General features: G+C 45.6%; 1 protein-coding gene across 2 annotated transcripts in view; it reads left to right on the top strand.

Annotated features, from left to right (window-relative positions):
- The window catches only part of arhgef6 (Rac/Cdc42 guanine nucleotide exchange factor (GEF) 6), a 168,081-nt gene that overhangs the window by 136,698 nt on the left and 17,949 nt on the right, over positions 1 to 13,434 (top strand). For both annotated transcript variants that reach the window (XM_060832383.1, XM_060832382.1), the window contains exons 12-14: positions 3,028 to 3,174; positions 12,851 to 12,937; positions 13,099 to 13,177. In XM_060832383.1, the coding sequence (XP_060688366.1) occupies positions 3,028 to 3,174; positions 12,851 to 12,937; positions 13,099 to 13,177 (313 nt within the window). The remainder of the gene's footprint in view (positions 1 to 3,027; positions 3,175 to 12,850; positions 12,938 to 13,098; positions 13,178 to 13,434) is intronic.

Here is a 13,434-nt window from a genome sequence, read left to right as displayed (position 1 = left end):
TAGGTTAGATAGGCTTCAGGTTGGTTCTACAGATCGGCACGACATTGAGGGCCGAAGGGCCTGTACTGCGCTGTAATGTTCTATGTTCTAGGAGGGAGCCATTTAGACTCGACTGCAAATGTGTTGCTGGTCAAAGCACAGCAGGCCAGGCAGCATCTCAGGAATAGAGAATTCGACGTTTTGAGCATAAGCCCTTCATCAGGAATAAGAGAGAGAGCCAAGCAGGCTGAGATAAAAGGTAGGGAGGAGGGACTAGGGGGAGGGGCGATGGAGGTGGGATAGGTGGAAGGAGGTCAAGGTGAGGGTGATAGGCCGGAGTGGGGTGGGGGCGGAGAGGTCAGGGAGAGGATTGCAGGTTAGGAGGGCGGTGCTGAGTTGAGGGAACCGACTGAGACAAGGTGGGGGGAGGGGAAATGAGGAAGCTGGAGAAATCTGAATTCATACCTTGTGGTTGGAGGGTTCCCAGGCGGAAGATGAGGCGCTCCTCCTCCAGCCGTCGTGTTGTTGTGTTCTGCAGGTGGAGGAGTCCAAGGACCTGCATGTCCTCGGTGGAGTGGGAGGGAGAGTTAAAGTGTTGAGCCACGGGTGATTGGGTTGGTTGGTTTGGGTGGCCCGGAGGTGTTCTCTGAAGCGTTCCGCAAGTAAGCGGCCTGTCTCACCAATATAGAGGAGGCCACATCGGGTGCAGTGGATGCAATAGATGATGTGTGTGGAGGTACAGGTGAACTTGTGGCGGATATGGAAGGATCCCTTGGGGCCTTGCAGGGAAGTGAGTGTGGAGGTGTGGGCGCAAGTTTTTTACATTTAGACTCGAGCCTGTCACTCCTCATCCACCTTGAGACCTGGCTATGGAAAGTAGCCCATGGTCTATCAACCTTACACTTAGAACCAATAGGTATACTTTGTAAATGAGAGTTCCAGACTTTGACCACTCTTCATAGTTAGTCTAATTTAATTCTTTAAAACCTGCTGTGCCTGCTATGTCCCAAATAGTAAAAATAGTTTATCTCCATCTACTGCATCTGTTCCCCTTAACATCAATACAATAACTTCTTATAAATTCCTGATCTAACTTCTCAGCACATTCCGAAATTGTGGAGTCCTGGTTTGTATATAATTACCAAAACCAGAGACTTAAAAACGTTTACATTAATTTCTTATATTTGTGATCAGTTCCTCCGTTTACAAAGCCAAGTATTTTCTGTGCTTTCCTACCTGATTTATCAGTGTGCTCTGTCATCTTCCAAAGATAACTGCATTAACCTACATTTACCATTTTTCCAGTCCGTTTATACCCTCCTGATGTCTGCTGCTAATGTCCAAGCAGGAATTCATTTTCTTTGCCAATGTGTTGTTTATTTGATAACTCTGACAGGGTTGACTCTCTCCTTAACTTCCAACTCAAGTACTATTACAGTTCCATTACTCCAGTGGCCCATTGGGTATCTGGTCTGTGTGTGTGTGCGCGCGCCGCTCCCTCCCTCCTGATGGATTGGTCCACACAGTGGGTCATGACACACTGTGGGGATCTTCAGGCTGATGAAGCTGTTTTGTGGGCCCTATGTTCTAGAATAGGGACAGAACCCGTGAGCCACAACATCTCCTCTGTATTGGTCAGTACCTGTTCTAGTATCCTGTGTTTTGTACCGAGGAAGGGATGGCGTGTGTTGGTTGTGGCTCAGTGGGCAGCTGCCTTGCCTTGAGGTCAGAAGGATGTGTCAATCTGTTTTCCAAGGACACAAGTGCATGAAAAAGCTGCCACTCCCGATGGCATACTGAAGGGCTGCTGGCACCCTTTGAATGAGACATACAGCTAAGGCCACACCTGTCCCTCAGGATGTAAAAAAAAACCCACCGCCAGAATTTGAAGAAGTGCAGAGGGACCTTTCCTGCTGCCTTAGTTAATGTTAATTCTTCAGCCGTAAAGCGAGCTCTCCCTCCCTCCCCAATATCTCACTCTGGTTTTCGGGAGTTTGTTGTGCAGCATTTAGCTGTAGTATTTACATTTCACAGTAAGCAGTTGGCTATGAAGCATTTTGGGATGTCCTTTACCCCAGGATAACACTCTCTCTCCCACTGACCATCACCCAAGGGGAGAATCTCACTGGGTGGGAGTTATAAGCACACGGTGAGTTTTACTCTTCATGCAAAAACTGCAGCATCATTGCACTAATCCAACTTTGGTCATGGAAAGTTTGTGACATTATCATCGAAGTCTGGTGACATCTTGACCTTCACTAGTAGCCAGCTAATAAAGTTTGGGTTTGCTGTGAAGCTATAAGTATTTCTGTATAATGAGAAAAAGCACATAGTTAATTTCCAACCGTGGAGGATGTATTTTTGGTGAAGGAGGAAAGAGATTGTTGGTTCCTGTGATCACCTGTTTGTCTTCTAAATCGTACTGAGTTCCCATTTCTCCATTACCCCATGTACTCACTGACCTGGGCTGCATTCACTGCCAGTCTCTCAAAGCCTCCATTTTAAAATTTGCCCCTTTGTTTTTGAATCCGTACATGGCCTCTCCTATTCTTCTCTCAGCAATCTCCTCCTCCCCCTCCTCCACCCCTCCACCCCCGCCACACAAAAAAACAAAGACCCTTCAAAGCCTCTCTTTCCCCTGCTGTTCTGGGCCTGTTGTACATCCCTCGTTTCAATCAATCACTCCATGATTGGTGGCTGGCGTCTTCAGTTGCTAAGGCCCGAAAATCTGGATCAGTCCTCTCCCCTAAAACCCCTCCCTTCTCCTTTTCTCTCTCATTTAAGACCCTCCTTTTCTGTTCTTTGCCTTAGCATTCCTAATATCTCCTGTTGTTTAGTGTCATTTTTGTTTTACCTGACTGCATTGCTGGGAGCTCCTTTTGGTTGGTTTACTATGTCAAAGGCTCTATCTAAATGCAAGTGTCTTGTATATAAGTGTCTGAATGACAATATCCTGTTAAATCCCCAATCCTGTTTACTGTTTAAGGAACAGCAGCCAGTGCCACTGTTGTTACAATAATCGTTCTCTCTCTCTCTCTCTCCCCCCAGTCTCAGTGTCAGGAGCTGCGAAAGAGGAAGCAACTCGAGCTACAGATATTGTCTGAGCAAATTCAGGGCTGGGAGGGTGAAGACATCAAGACCCTTGGAAATGTCATCTACATGTCCCAGGTTATGGTGCAGTGTGGAGCAAGTGAGGTAAGGAGGCTAACAGTGTTGGCTTTGGTTCGAGTACACTTTGGACAGATACACTTTTGTCTAAATGTACACTGCAGCTTTGTCATGGCCGGGTTTGAAGCTTTGTATATGAAAACAGAGTTACCAGTTCTAGTCGTGATGTTTTAGTCATGAGTACAATGTTTTACTCCATTTAATTTTAATTATAGAATCAAAGCCACGGACTGGTTTCTAATTTTAAATAAATAATGTTAATGTACTATAGGCGCTGGAAGTCTGAAATAAAAGCTGAAAAGGCTAGAGAAACCCGTCAGGTCTGGCAGTGTTAACATTTCAAATCCAGCATGACTCTTCACGTGAACTCAAAATGTTAACTTTGATTCTGTCCCCACAGATGCTGTGAGATTAAATGTTAACTTTGATTCTGACCCACAGATGCTGTGAGATTTGCTGAGTTCCTTCACACCTTCCGGTTTAATTCCATGTTTGCGTGTTGTGTACAGTTCTGGGTCTTTTGCAGTGATGGAAGGAGAGTTGGGGGCTATCTTGGTCTGGGAGGGAGTGAAAGGATAGGCAGTACTAATGGGATTGGGGATCCGAATGCTGAACATTGGTAAGAGATAATCGACAGGGCTTACATTGAGAACAGGCAGAGTGGCGGGAATCTTATTGAATTCCTGAAGATCCTCATATTACTGCATGGCTGTGTGTGCTGGACCATGGCAAAAGTTGAACAAATGTTGTGACCAGCAAAGATGACTTGGTTTAAGAGGAATGTTAGACTACTGAGAATATTCAAGAGTGACATAAGGAGAACATGGGTTAGACCAGAAACTTCACAAAGACCTAGGACAATTAGCTGATAGTTTTGACGCAAGCTTGCAGAATGGAGCAAGGTAGAAAATGTTTACCAGTCAAGGAAGACTTAAGGCAGCATTCGATATAAAAAACAATGTCAAGAGTGACTCCATTGAGAGGCTTTAGATGACACCAGCGGCTCCTTCAGAGTTGACAACAATACAGGGGATTCTTTGGCTGCATTGTTGATGCTGAACTGCTAGATGAGGACTTCTTGGAAATAATATCTTTGAGGGAGACAGTGATGTCCTGGTATAGAATCATAGAATTATTACAGCATGGAAGCAGGCCATTCTGCCCATCAAGTCCACACTGACCCACCCCTACCCTGTACCTGTAACCCTGCATTCCCCACAGCTAATTACCTAACCTGTACATCCCTGGACATTATGGGGCAATTTAGCACAGCCAATCCACCTAACCCCCAGAGGAAACCCATTCAAACATGGAGAGAATGTGCAAACTCCACACAGACCGTTGCCTGATGGTGGAATCAAACTTGGGTCCCTGATGCTGTGAGGCAGCAGGGCTAATCATTGCACCATCATGGTAATGTCTCTGAACGACTTATAATCCTAGGAGGGCCTCTCAGTTCCAGGGCAGTGTGGGAAGGGTAATAAATACTGGCCTCCCCAGTGATGCTCCCATCTCCTGAATGGGTAAATGGAGGTCAAAAAGCAGTATCCAAGGTTTCCAGGAACGGAACAATCTGGTGCTGGGTGTCTAGTCTTCGCATGAAGCCATTTCGAGAAGGGCTGGAGAATTACGTAGTGCAGGAATCACTTCACGATCCAGGTGACTGGGAGAACTCTGTGTAACAATGGGAAACCTGGATACTATAAATTTAAAACAAAAATAGAAATTGCTGGAAAAGCTCAGCAGGTCTGGCAGCATCTGTGGAGAGAAATCGAGTTAATGTTTCGGGTCCAGTGAGGTTTCCTCAGTTCTGAATGTTTATGCTGTAAGGTTGAAGTGCATGCTAGATTGACTTATGGCAGCCTGGACTAGTTCTGTATAACTGGTGTCAAGAACTAGGATACATGAAAGTTAGCTTCATAGGGGGAGATGACAGGTGCTTATTCCTTTCACAGCCTACAAAATCGAGACATTTGCATAGGATGAGAAGTTAGGGTAAATTTCCCAGAGGTTTTCCAGAATTTGGCCCCAGGTTGTCCCACTGTGCTTCTTTGGTGCTTTGGGAGCACCTATTGCTGCTTTCCCAGATGGAGGAAGAGAACAACTTTTTAACATCCTTTTCCAAATGCTTCGTAGTCATTTAGTTCAAAGCCGCTGCAATTCAAGTGATCTGAAAAAGCACCAAGTTGATATTTAGCTGCATCATTTACATTGCTTGGTGCAAGGCTATGGAAAATTCCCCTCTTTAATTACAAATGCTGACTTTGCTCTGAATAAATTTAGGGCCTTTACTTGTAAAAGGAAGCTTGGGGTACTTCCCCTGACAGATTGATTAAATCTTTGTTTCAAGTCTTTGAGCACAATCAAAATCCAGGACGCAGGTTATTATATCTTCCAGCAAGGTTTGCCATTTAAAGCAATGCTGCGCACATGAAACATCATTTTTTTAAATAAAATTAAAATTGTGACCTAATCTGCATTTGCCTCCCTTTAAAGGAGGGGGCAGAGTCAACCTTTTCTGTCCTACGCCCTCTGATCGGGTGGCTTCCCTCAGCAGTCTCTGCAAGACTGGAAACTCTGTGTGGGTTGAGTCCTCAGCAACTTTCTGCATCCCACCACTCACTCACAGAAAGTTGTGTTTGTGCAGCGCTGGGCAGTTTGAAACATGCCCCAGTTTTTTTGTAAAATTATTCATCAAAGGAAAGTATACACGATTGGCCAAGTCATAGTGCCTGCAGGTCTTTGGTAATTCACAAGGTGATGGAGATAGCTGTGTACTGCACCCCCATCACCGTCTGGGTCGTTTTGTTTATGGGGCTGTGGGTGTTCCTGGTGAGGATAGGAAGTGGAGCCCCCTTCTTGAACCACTGCAGTCCTTTGTTGCAGGGAGAGTTAGTGTGCTGCATGGGGAGGCAGTTCCAGGATTTTGACCCAGTGATACTGAAGGAATGATAGTGTATTTCCAAGTCAGGATGGTGAGTGACCTGGAGGGGAGCTTACAAATGGTGGTAGTAAGAACGTAAGAAGTGGAAGCTGGGGTAGCTCATTTGGCCCTTTGGTCCTGCTCCACCAAAGAATCTCCTGCTCCACCATTCAATACTATCATGGCTGACCCTTAGCTTTAACTCCTCTTTCCCTGTATCCCTCTTTCCTTGATTTCTCCAAGAGGTCAGTAATCTGTCAGGCCCAGTCTGAAACATATTCAGCACTGGAGCATTCTGGGGAGAGATTTCCAACAGTGCACAATCCTTAGGGTGAAATACTCGCTCCTCATCCTCGTCCTAAATGATTGGCCCCTTATTCTGAAACTGTAGCCCCAGTGTTTGAGATTCTCCAGCCAGAGGGAAACCTCTTCATTTTGATGCTGTCGAGCCCCTTCAGAATCTTTGAACGTTTTAATGAGATCACCTCTTATTTTTCTAAGCTCCATAAAATATTGACCTAATTTACTCTCACTGTAGGGAAACCTCCTTTCATTCCAGGTACCAAATTTAGCAAAGCATTGCTGTAGCGCCCAGTGCAAGGTCAGGATTGATCAGTTTCTGATGGTGAATGGTGTACAGGGTTTGGGGGCAGGAGGTGTAACAGTTGGATCAGCAACAATAGTATTCAATAGTGAGACAGGTTTGATGGGCTGAATGTAAAAAGTGAGGTCTGCAGATGCTGGAGATCAGAGCTGAAAATGTGTTGCTGGTTAAAGCACAGCAGGTCAGGCAGCATCCAAGGAACAGGAAATTCGACGTTTCGGGCCAGAGCCCTTCATCAGGAATGCCCGAAACGTCGAATTTCCTGTTCCTTGGATGCTGCCTGACCTGCTGTGCTTTAACCAGCAACACATTTTCAGCTCTGATGGGCTGAATGGCCTACTTCTGTTCCTATACCTTTCTCTAAATATGCAGAGTAACATTGTGCATAGTATTACCGAGTGTCGGCTGTCCTTGTTCGTCTTGGCGTTGAAGTGTCGTACATTTTGGAACATAAGGCTTGAGAAAGTGGAGACTGGTGAAGTTTCTCAGTGTTGAAAGCTTGTGTTTATTTGGCAGGAGTTTGAGCAAAGTGAACTTGTAGCACAATTTGGGTAGAGTCCAAATGATATTGTTACAGTTTAGGATTATTGATGCCTTTATTATTTTAGTTTTTTAAAATCGTTTTTGGTTTGGAGCTGTGAGCTGAGAGTGGAAGGTGACCTATTGACTGTGAGCAGCAGTTTGCTTTAAAGCAAAGGGAACATTCCAGCTGGTTCTTGTTTATGAGGCCAGCCCTGGAAGATAACGGCACGTTGATCCTTGTTCAAGGAAAGGAGTGTCTCCCGAAGCTGTCATTCCGTAGATGCGCAGTTCTCCAACAGGTGGCCGATGTTTGAATGGTAACAGGATCCTCACAGGGAGTGACCACCGAGAATGTAAAACAAAACAGGGAGAGAAACGGAGTTTGAGATGGTTTTGAACTGTGTGTTTCAAGTCGGAAGACTGGTGGTGGCCCAGGCTACAGGATGGCGGTATGACTGCTCTCTGGCTATCCTCTCATTGTCAACTTAATGAAAGCTCAGAGAACAGAACCTCAGTTATTAGTATAAAGTGGCTATTTCTTAGAACCTACTGGGAACTATTTGCGTGCACTGGTGTCTTTAGAAACCTAGCACGATACAATCCCGTGGTCATGAAGTCTGCTTGAGTGAACTGGCTAGTTTCATCTCATTTATTTTTTCTTCTGATTTATTCCTGAACGGTGTGGGTTTGGCTGTTTGACCATGTGTGAGGCTCTAGTCAGATCACATTAGGGATATTGTATGTGATTTTGAGCCCTATATCTAAGGACTGATGTGCTAGCATTGGATGGGGTGGAGAGGGGGGTTAGAAGAATGGTCCCGGGAATAAAGGGCTTGTCCTATCAGAGCTGAAAATGTGTTGCTGGAAAAGCGCACCAGGTCAGACAGCATCCTGAAGAAGGGCTCATGCCTGAAACGTCGATTCTCCTGTTCCTTGGATGCTGCCTGACCTGTTGCGCTTTTCCAGCAACACATTTTCAGCTCTGATCTCCAGCATCTTCAATCCTCGCTTGTCCTATCAGGAACAGTTGAGGATTCAGGATCTGTACTCCGTGGAGTTTATAAGGATGAAGGAAGATCTGATTGAAACTAACAGAATAGAGTCATAGAGTGATACAGTAGAGCAGCAGACCCTTCAGCCCAACTCATCCATGCTGACCCGGCTTCCCAAACTGGACTGATCCCATTTGCCTATGTTTGACCCATATCCCTTTAAACCTTTCCCATCCATGTGTCTGTCCAAGTGTCTTTTAAATGTTGTATCTGTACCCAGCCCTACCACCTCCTCTGGCAGCTCGCTCCTTATATGTGCAACCCTTTGTGAAAACATTACCTTTCATGTCCCTTTTAACTCTTTCCCCTCTCACCATAACCTATGCCCACTAGTTTTGATATCATCTACTCTGAGGAAGGGCATTTACTTTTCACCCGATCCATGCCTCTCATGATTTTATAAACTTCTATAAGGTCACCCCTCAGCCTCCGATGTTCCAGTGATAAAAGTCCCAATCTGTCCAGCCAATCCCTGTAGCTCAAACCTTCCAGTCTCGGTAACATACTTGTAGATCTTTTTTGCACCCTTTCTAGTTTAATAACATCCTTTCTACAACAGGGTGACCAGAATTGTATGCAGTACTCCAAATGTGGCCATACCAATGTCTTGTACAGCTGTGACATGACGTTCCAACTCCTATATTCAGTGCTCTGCCCAGTGAAGGCAAGCGTACCAAATGCCGCCTTCACCATCCTGCCTACCTGTTTACGCCACTTTCAAGGAATTATCCACCTGCACCCCTCAGTGTCTTAGTTCAACAACACCCCCCAGGGCCCTGCCATTAACTCTGTAAGTCCTGCCCTGCTTTGTCTTACCAAAACTCAACACCTCACCATTCTCTGAATTAAACTCCATCTGCCACTCCTCATCCCTTTGGGCCAGTTGATCTCAAGATCCAGTTGTACTCTCAATAACCTCCTTCACTGGCAGCTATGCCACCAATTTTGCTAACTCATTTGCTAACTTATTAACCATGGCTGCTGTATTCTCATCCAAATTGTTTATGTAAATGGTGAACGACAGTGGACCCAGCACCAATCCTCACAGCATTCCTCTGGTCGCAGGCCTCCAGTCCAAACATTGACCCCTGACCACCATCCTCTGTCTTGTAAGATCAAGCCAAGTTTGTATTCCCTGGATCCCATGTGATTGAACCGTACTAATGAATCTGCCATACAGAACCTTGAAGGCCTTGCTAAAGTATATGTTGACAACGTTTATTGCTGTGTCTTCATGTATCTTCTTGATTACCTCTTCAAAAAACTCAATCAAGTTTAAGAGGCATGATTTCCCACATACCAAGCTATGTTGACTATCCATAACCTCTTTCCAAATGCATGTAAATGCTGTCTCTCAGAATCCCCTCCAACAACGTACCTACCACTGATGTCACACTCACTGGACTGGAGTTCTCTGGCTTCTCCTTAGAGCCTTTCTTAAATAATAGCCACCCTCTGGCCTTCCAGCTGTCAATGATACAAGTATCTCTGTTAGGGGCCTCACAAATTCCTCCCTAACCTCCACTATATCCTAGGATACACTTGACCAGATCCTAGGGATTTATTTCCCTTTACGCACGTTAAGACCTCCAGCACCACCCCTTCTGTAATGTGGACTTTTTCCAGGGTGGACTTCGGGATACGCAACAGCACAGAGTGGCTGAGCAGAGGCTGAGCGCCAAGTTCTGTACCCATGGGGATGGCCTTAACCAGGACCTTGGCTTCACATCAGACTACTGGTGACCCCACTGCACTATACATTCTCTCATACATGCGCACACTCGCACGCACACACTCACGCACTCTCACACTCACTCACTCACTCACACACACACACTCACAGACACGATCGCGAACGCACGTGCAGTCACTCACACGATCCCCCTCCCTCTCACTCTCACATGCATGCGCACGCGCACACACACACACACACACACACGCATATAAGTCTATGGGGTGAACTTGTATTTGCAGATGAATTCTATTTCTTTCAAAAAGCACATAATCTGTAGGCAGTCAGTCCATGTACATTTTATAAATTCCTATTTTGGCAATAGAACCAGCGTGACTCCAGGTTGGGATATGGACAGACTCTAACTGCACACCCTTAATGCAGTGTCTGGGCTGAGATGTTACTTTTTTAAAAATAAAACCTTAAGTTCATTGCAGGGTCTTACCATCCGATCTGAATAGTGAGGACAGCTGAGAAGATCATTGGGGTTTCTCTTTCTCCACCCCCCCCCCCCCCCCCCCCCCCCCACTTTCCCCCATTACAGACATTTCCACCACAAGCTGCATTTGAAAGGCTTTGTGGAAGCCCCCTCCCTCACTCTTGTCCCTCGGGGATTACAGTCCAACAGGTTTATTTGGAAGTACAAGCTTTCAGAGTGCTGCTCCTTCATCAGGTCGCTAATGGGGCAGGACCATAAGACACCGACTATAACCTGGTGTTGTGTGACTTCTAACTTTGTCCACCCCGGTCCAACACTGGCACCTCCACATCTTTTCAAGACATCACTATTTATTTTCCCGAGTTCTCGGCCTTCCTCTCCTTGGTGAATATTGATGTGAAGTATTCCCGCCCATCTCCTGTGGTTCTACACATAGATGACTTTGTTATCTTTAAGGGTGCCTATTCTCTCCCTAGTTACTTTTATGTATACTTAATATACTTGTCGAATCTCTTTGGATTCTCCTTTACCCTGTCTGGTAAAGCTCTCATGTCCATTTTTTGCCCTCCTGATTTCACTCTTAACTGTACTCCTACACCCCCTAAACACTGCAAGGGGTTCACTCGCTCCCAGCTGTGAGTGACCTGGATAGAGTGAACATGGAGAAGATGTTCCCACTAGCAGGAGAGACTAGGACCTGAGGGCACAGCCCCAGGGTGAAGGGATGACCCTTTAGAACGGAGATGAGTTTTTTCAGCCTGAGGGTGGGAATCCATGGAACTCATTGTCACAGGGTTATGGAGGCCAAGTCACTGAGTGTCTTTAAGACAGGGATACTGATTAGTAAGGGGATCAAGGGTTACGTGGAGACGGCAGGAGAATGGAGGTTGAGAAACATATCAGCCATGATTGAATGGTGGAGCAGGCTCGATGGGCTGAGTGGCCTAATTCTGCTTCTTATGGTGTTATGGTTTTGTTAAAACTGTGAATTTGGTGTCTGGCATTGGTTATTCACAAAGTCTGGTTAGGAGCCAATCTTTCGGGTCGTTGAGTGTGTTGCTGAATTGCAAATACAGGGATGGGGAGCTGATCTGATTTGGCTCTGTGTGTCATAAGGATGTACATCATGAAGCCCTCTCAACCACTGAGCCACTAGCCCAGGTCCCAGGCGCTCTCATCAGGAGAGCAGACATTGTCAGTCCATGAGAAACTGACAGTCATGAGGGATTCCGTGCTGAATGTGTGAGATTAGATCATTTACCTTGTGCTGTCTATTTTGAGGCCGTTTTCTACAACATGCAGGCTACCACTGAGCTACTGGTTTCAGCTTTGAGTTAAACATTGTTTTAAACCCCCTAACACGACACGACCTGCCCCCCTCTTTATCCTGGAGAGAGAGATCTCGGTGCTCACACTGTAAGAAGGCTCCCTTTGAGCTGTGTCACTCTCAGCAGTCACTCAGTTGTTTCCAGGGATTGCTCTGTTTTGACAGAACAGTGGCCGTAGGTTATACCGTAACTGGAATTTCCATCGTCACCTTATTACAGTGCCATTTGCTAGATTGTGTCTGATGAAGGGCACAGGCAAAATGAAGCAGTATCTGCTGACGGAGGAAATCTAGGGCAAGGGGGCAGAAGGTCAGAGCTAGGTCATTGAGGAATCTGTCCCGCACACCAGGTACGGTCTGTGTGTAGAATTCTCCCCAACAATACCTCTCAGATGCTGAAGCTCAACAACATCACCTCTGAGGTCATTGGTATCAAGAATATGAACGATAGCAAAGTGGAGGAAAAAAGCAAATTACTGCGGCTGCTGGACTCTGAAACCAAAAGAGAAAATGCTGGAAGATCTCAGCAGGTCTGACAGCATCTGTAAGGAGAGAAAAGAGCTGACGTTTCGAGTCGAACTGACCCTTTGTTAAAGCTGGAGGAGTGTGAATGAAGGTCGTGTGGAGGTCAGCTGTTGTCTCGGTGAACAGTAGCTGAATGGGGTTGAATGGCCTCCTCCTTGTTCCCATGTATAGACCCATTCTTGAAAAAAATGATGCCAACTGTTCCCTCTGTTTGGATCGTTGCTGTGATTTGCTGAGACTGACTGGGTTATGAACATGAACTTGGTCAGCCTTGTTTATACTCACCTGAGGATTTGTGTTTTAGTTTGGATTATGAGTGAATTGTAAATAATGACTGGTGCCTTCAGCTCTTGATCAGTGCAGTCCAAATCCCCAGGTCCTCCACTCAAAATGCCCTCAGAAGTATTTGCCAAAACAATTTCTCAGGGAATGGTTTAACTCCTTGCTGTCCTCTCCCCTGCTGTCTTTCCTGAATACAAATTAAAAAGCTTTTATTGTATAATGTTGAAATCCAGGTTAAATAACAAGAGCTTTGTTACACTGTCAAACGAATGGTTATTGTTGTGAATTCAATTGTAGGAGAAGGATGAAAGATACTTCATGTTGTTCCCCAAAGTGCTGCTCATGCTGTCTGCGAGCCCACGGATGAGTGGCTTCATTTATCAGGTGAGAAAAGCCACATTTATGTTCTTGTGAAATCACCTCAGTCTATTTTTATTTTACTACCGTGTTGTTTTTGAGCCACATTAATGTACTATTTGAATTAGAGTTCAGGAACTGCAAAGTTGTCTCCTGTGCTGACGTTGTGATGTTATTTTCTGCTGCAGGGAAAGTTGCCATTGACAGGAATGACAATAACAAAGTTAGAGGAAACGGAAAACTTCCACAATGCCTTCGAAATCACAGGTTTGTACTTTATAAATTGACACAGTCTCTCCAGGCACACACAGTGATGGGATATGTTCATGGGTTTATTGCTGGGGGCATTGATGGTTGAATATGGTCAAAGCCATTGGGAGGCTCCCTTTTAAGTGCTGGAGTATCTTTTACACTCACTTAGTTCCTCTGATGTTGGTTTGTGGATTAGATTAGATTACTTACAATGTGGAAACAGGCCCTTCGGCCCAACAAGTCTACACCGACCCGCCGAAGCGCAACCCACC

The sequence above is a fragment of the Hemiscyllium ocellatum genome, chromosome 11 (assembly GCF_020745735.1).
Source record: "Hemiscyllium ocellatum isolate sHemOce1 chromosome 11, sHemOce1.pat.X.cur, whole genome shotgun sequence".
Lineage (NCBI taxonomy): Eukaryota > Metazoa > Chordata > Chondrichthyes > Orectolobiformes > Hemiscylliidae > Hemiscyllium > Hemiscyllium ocellatum.
This window is presented reverse-complemented; position numbering and strand designations above follow the sequence as displayed.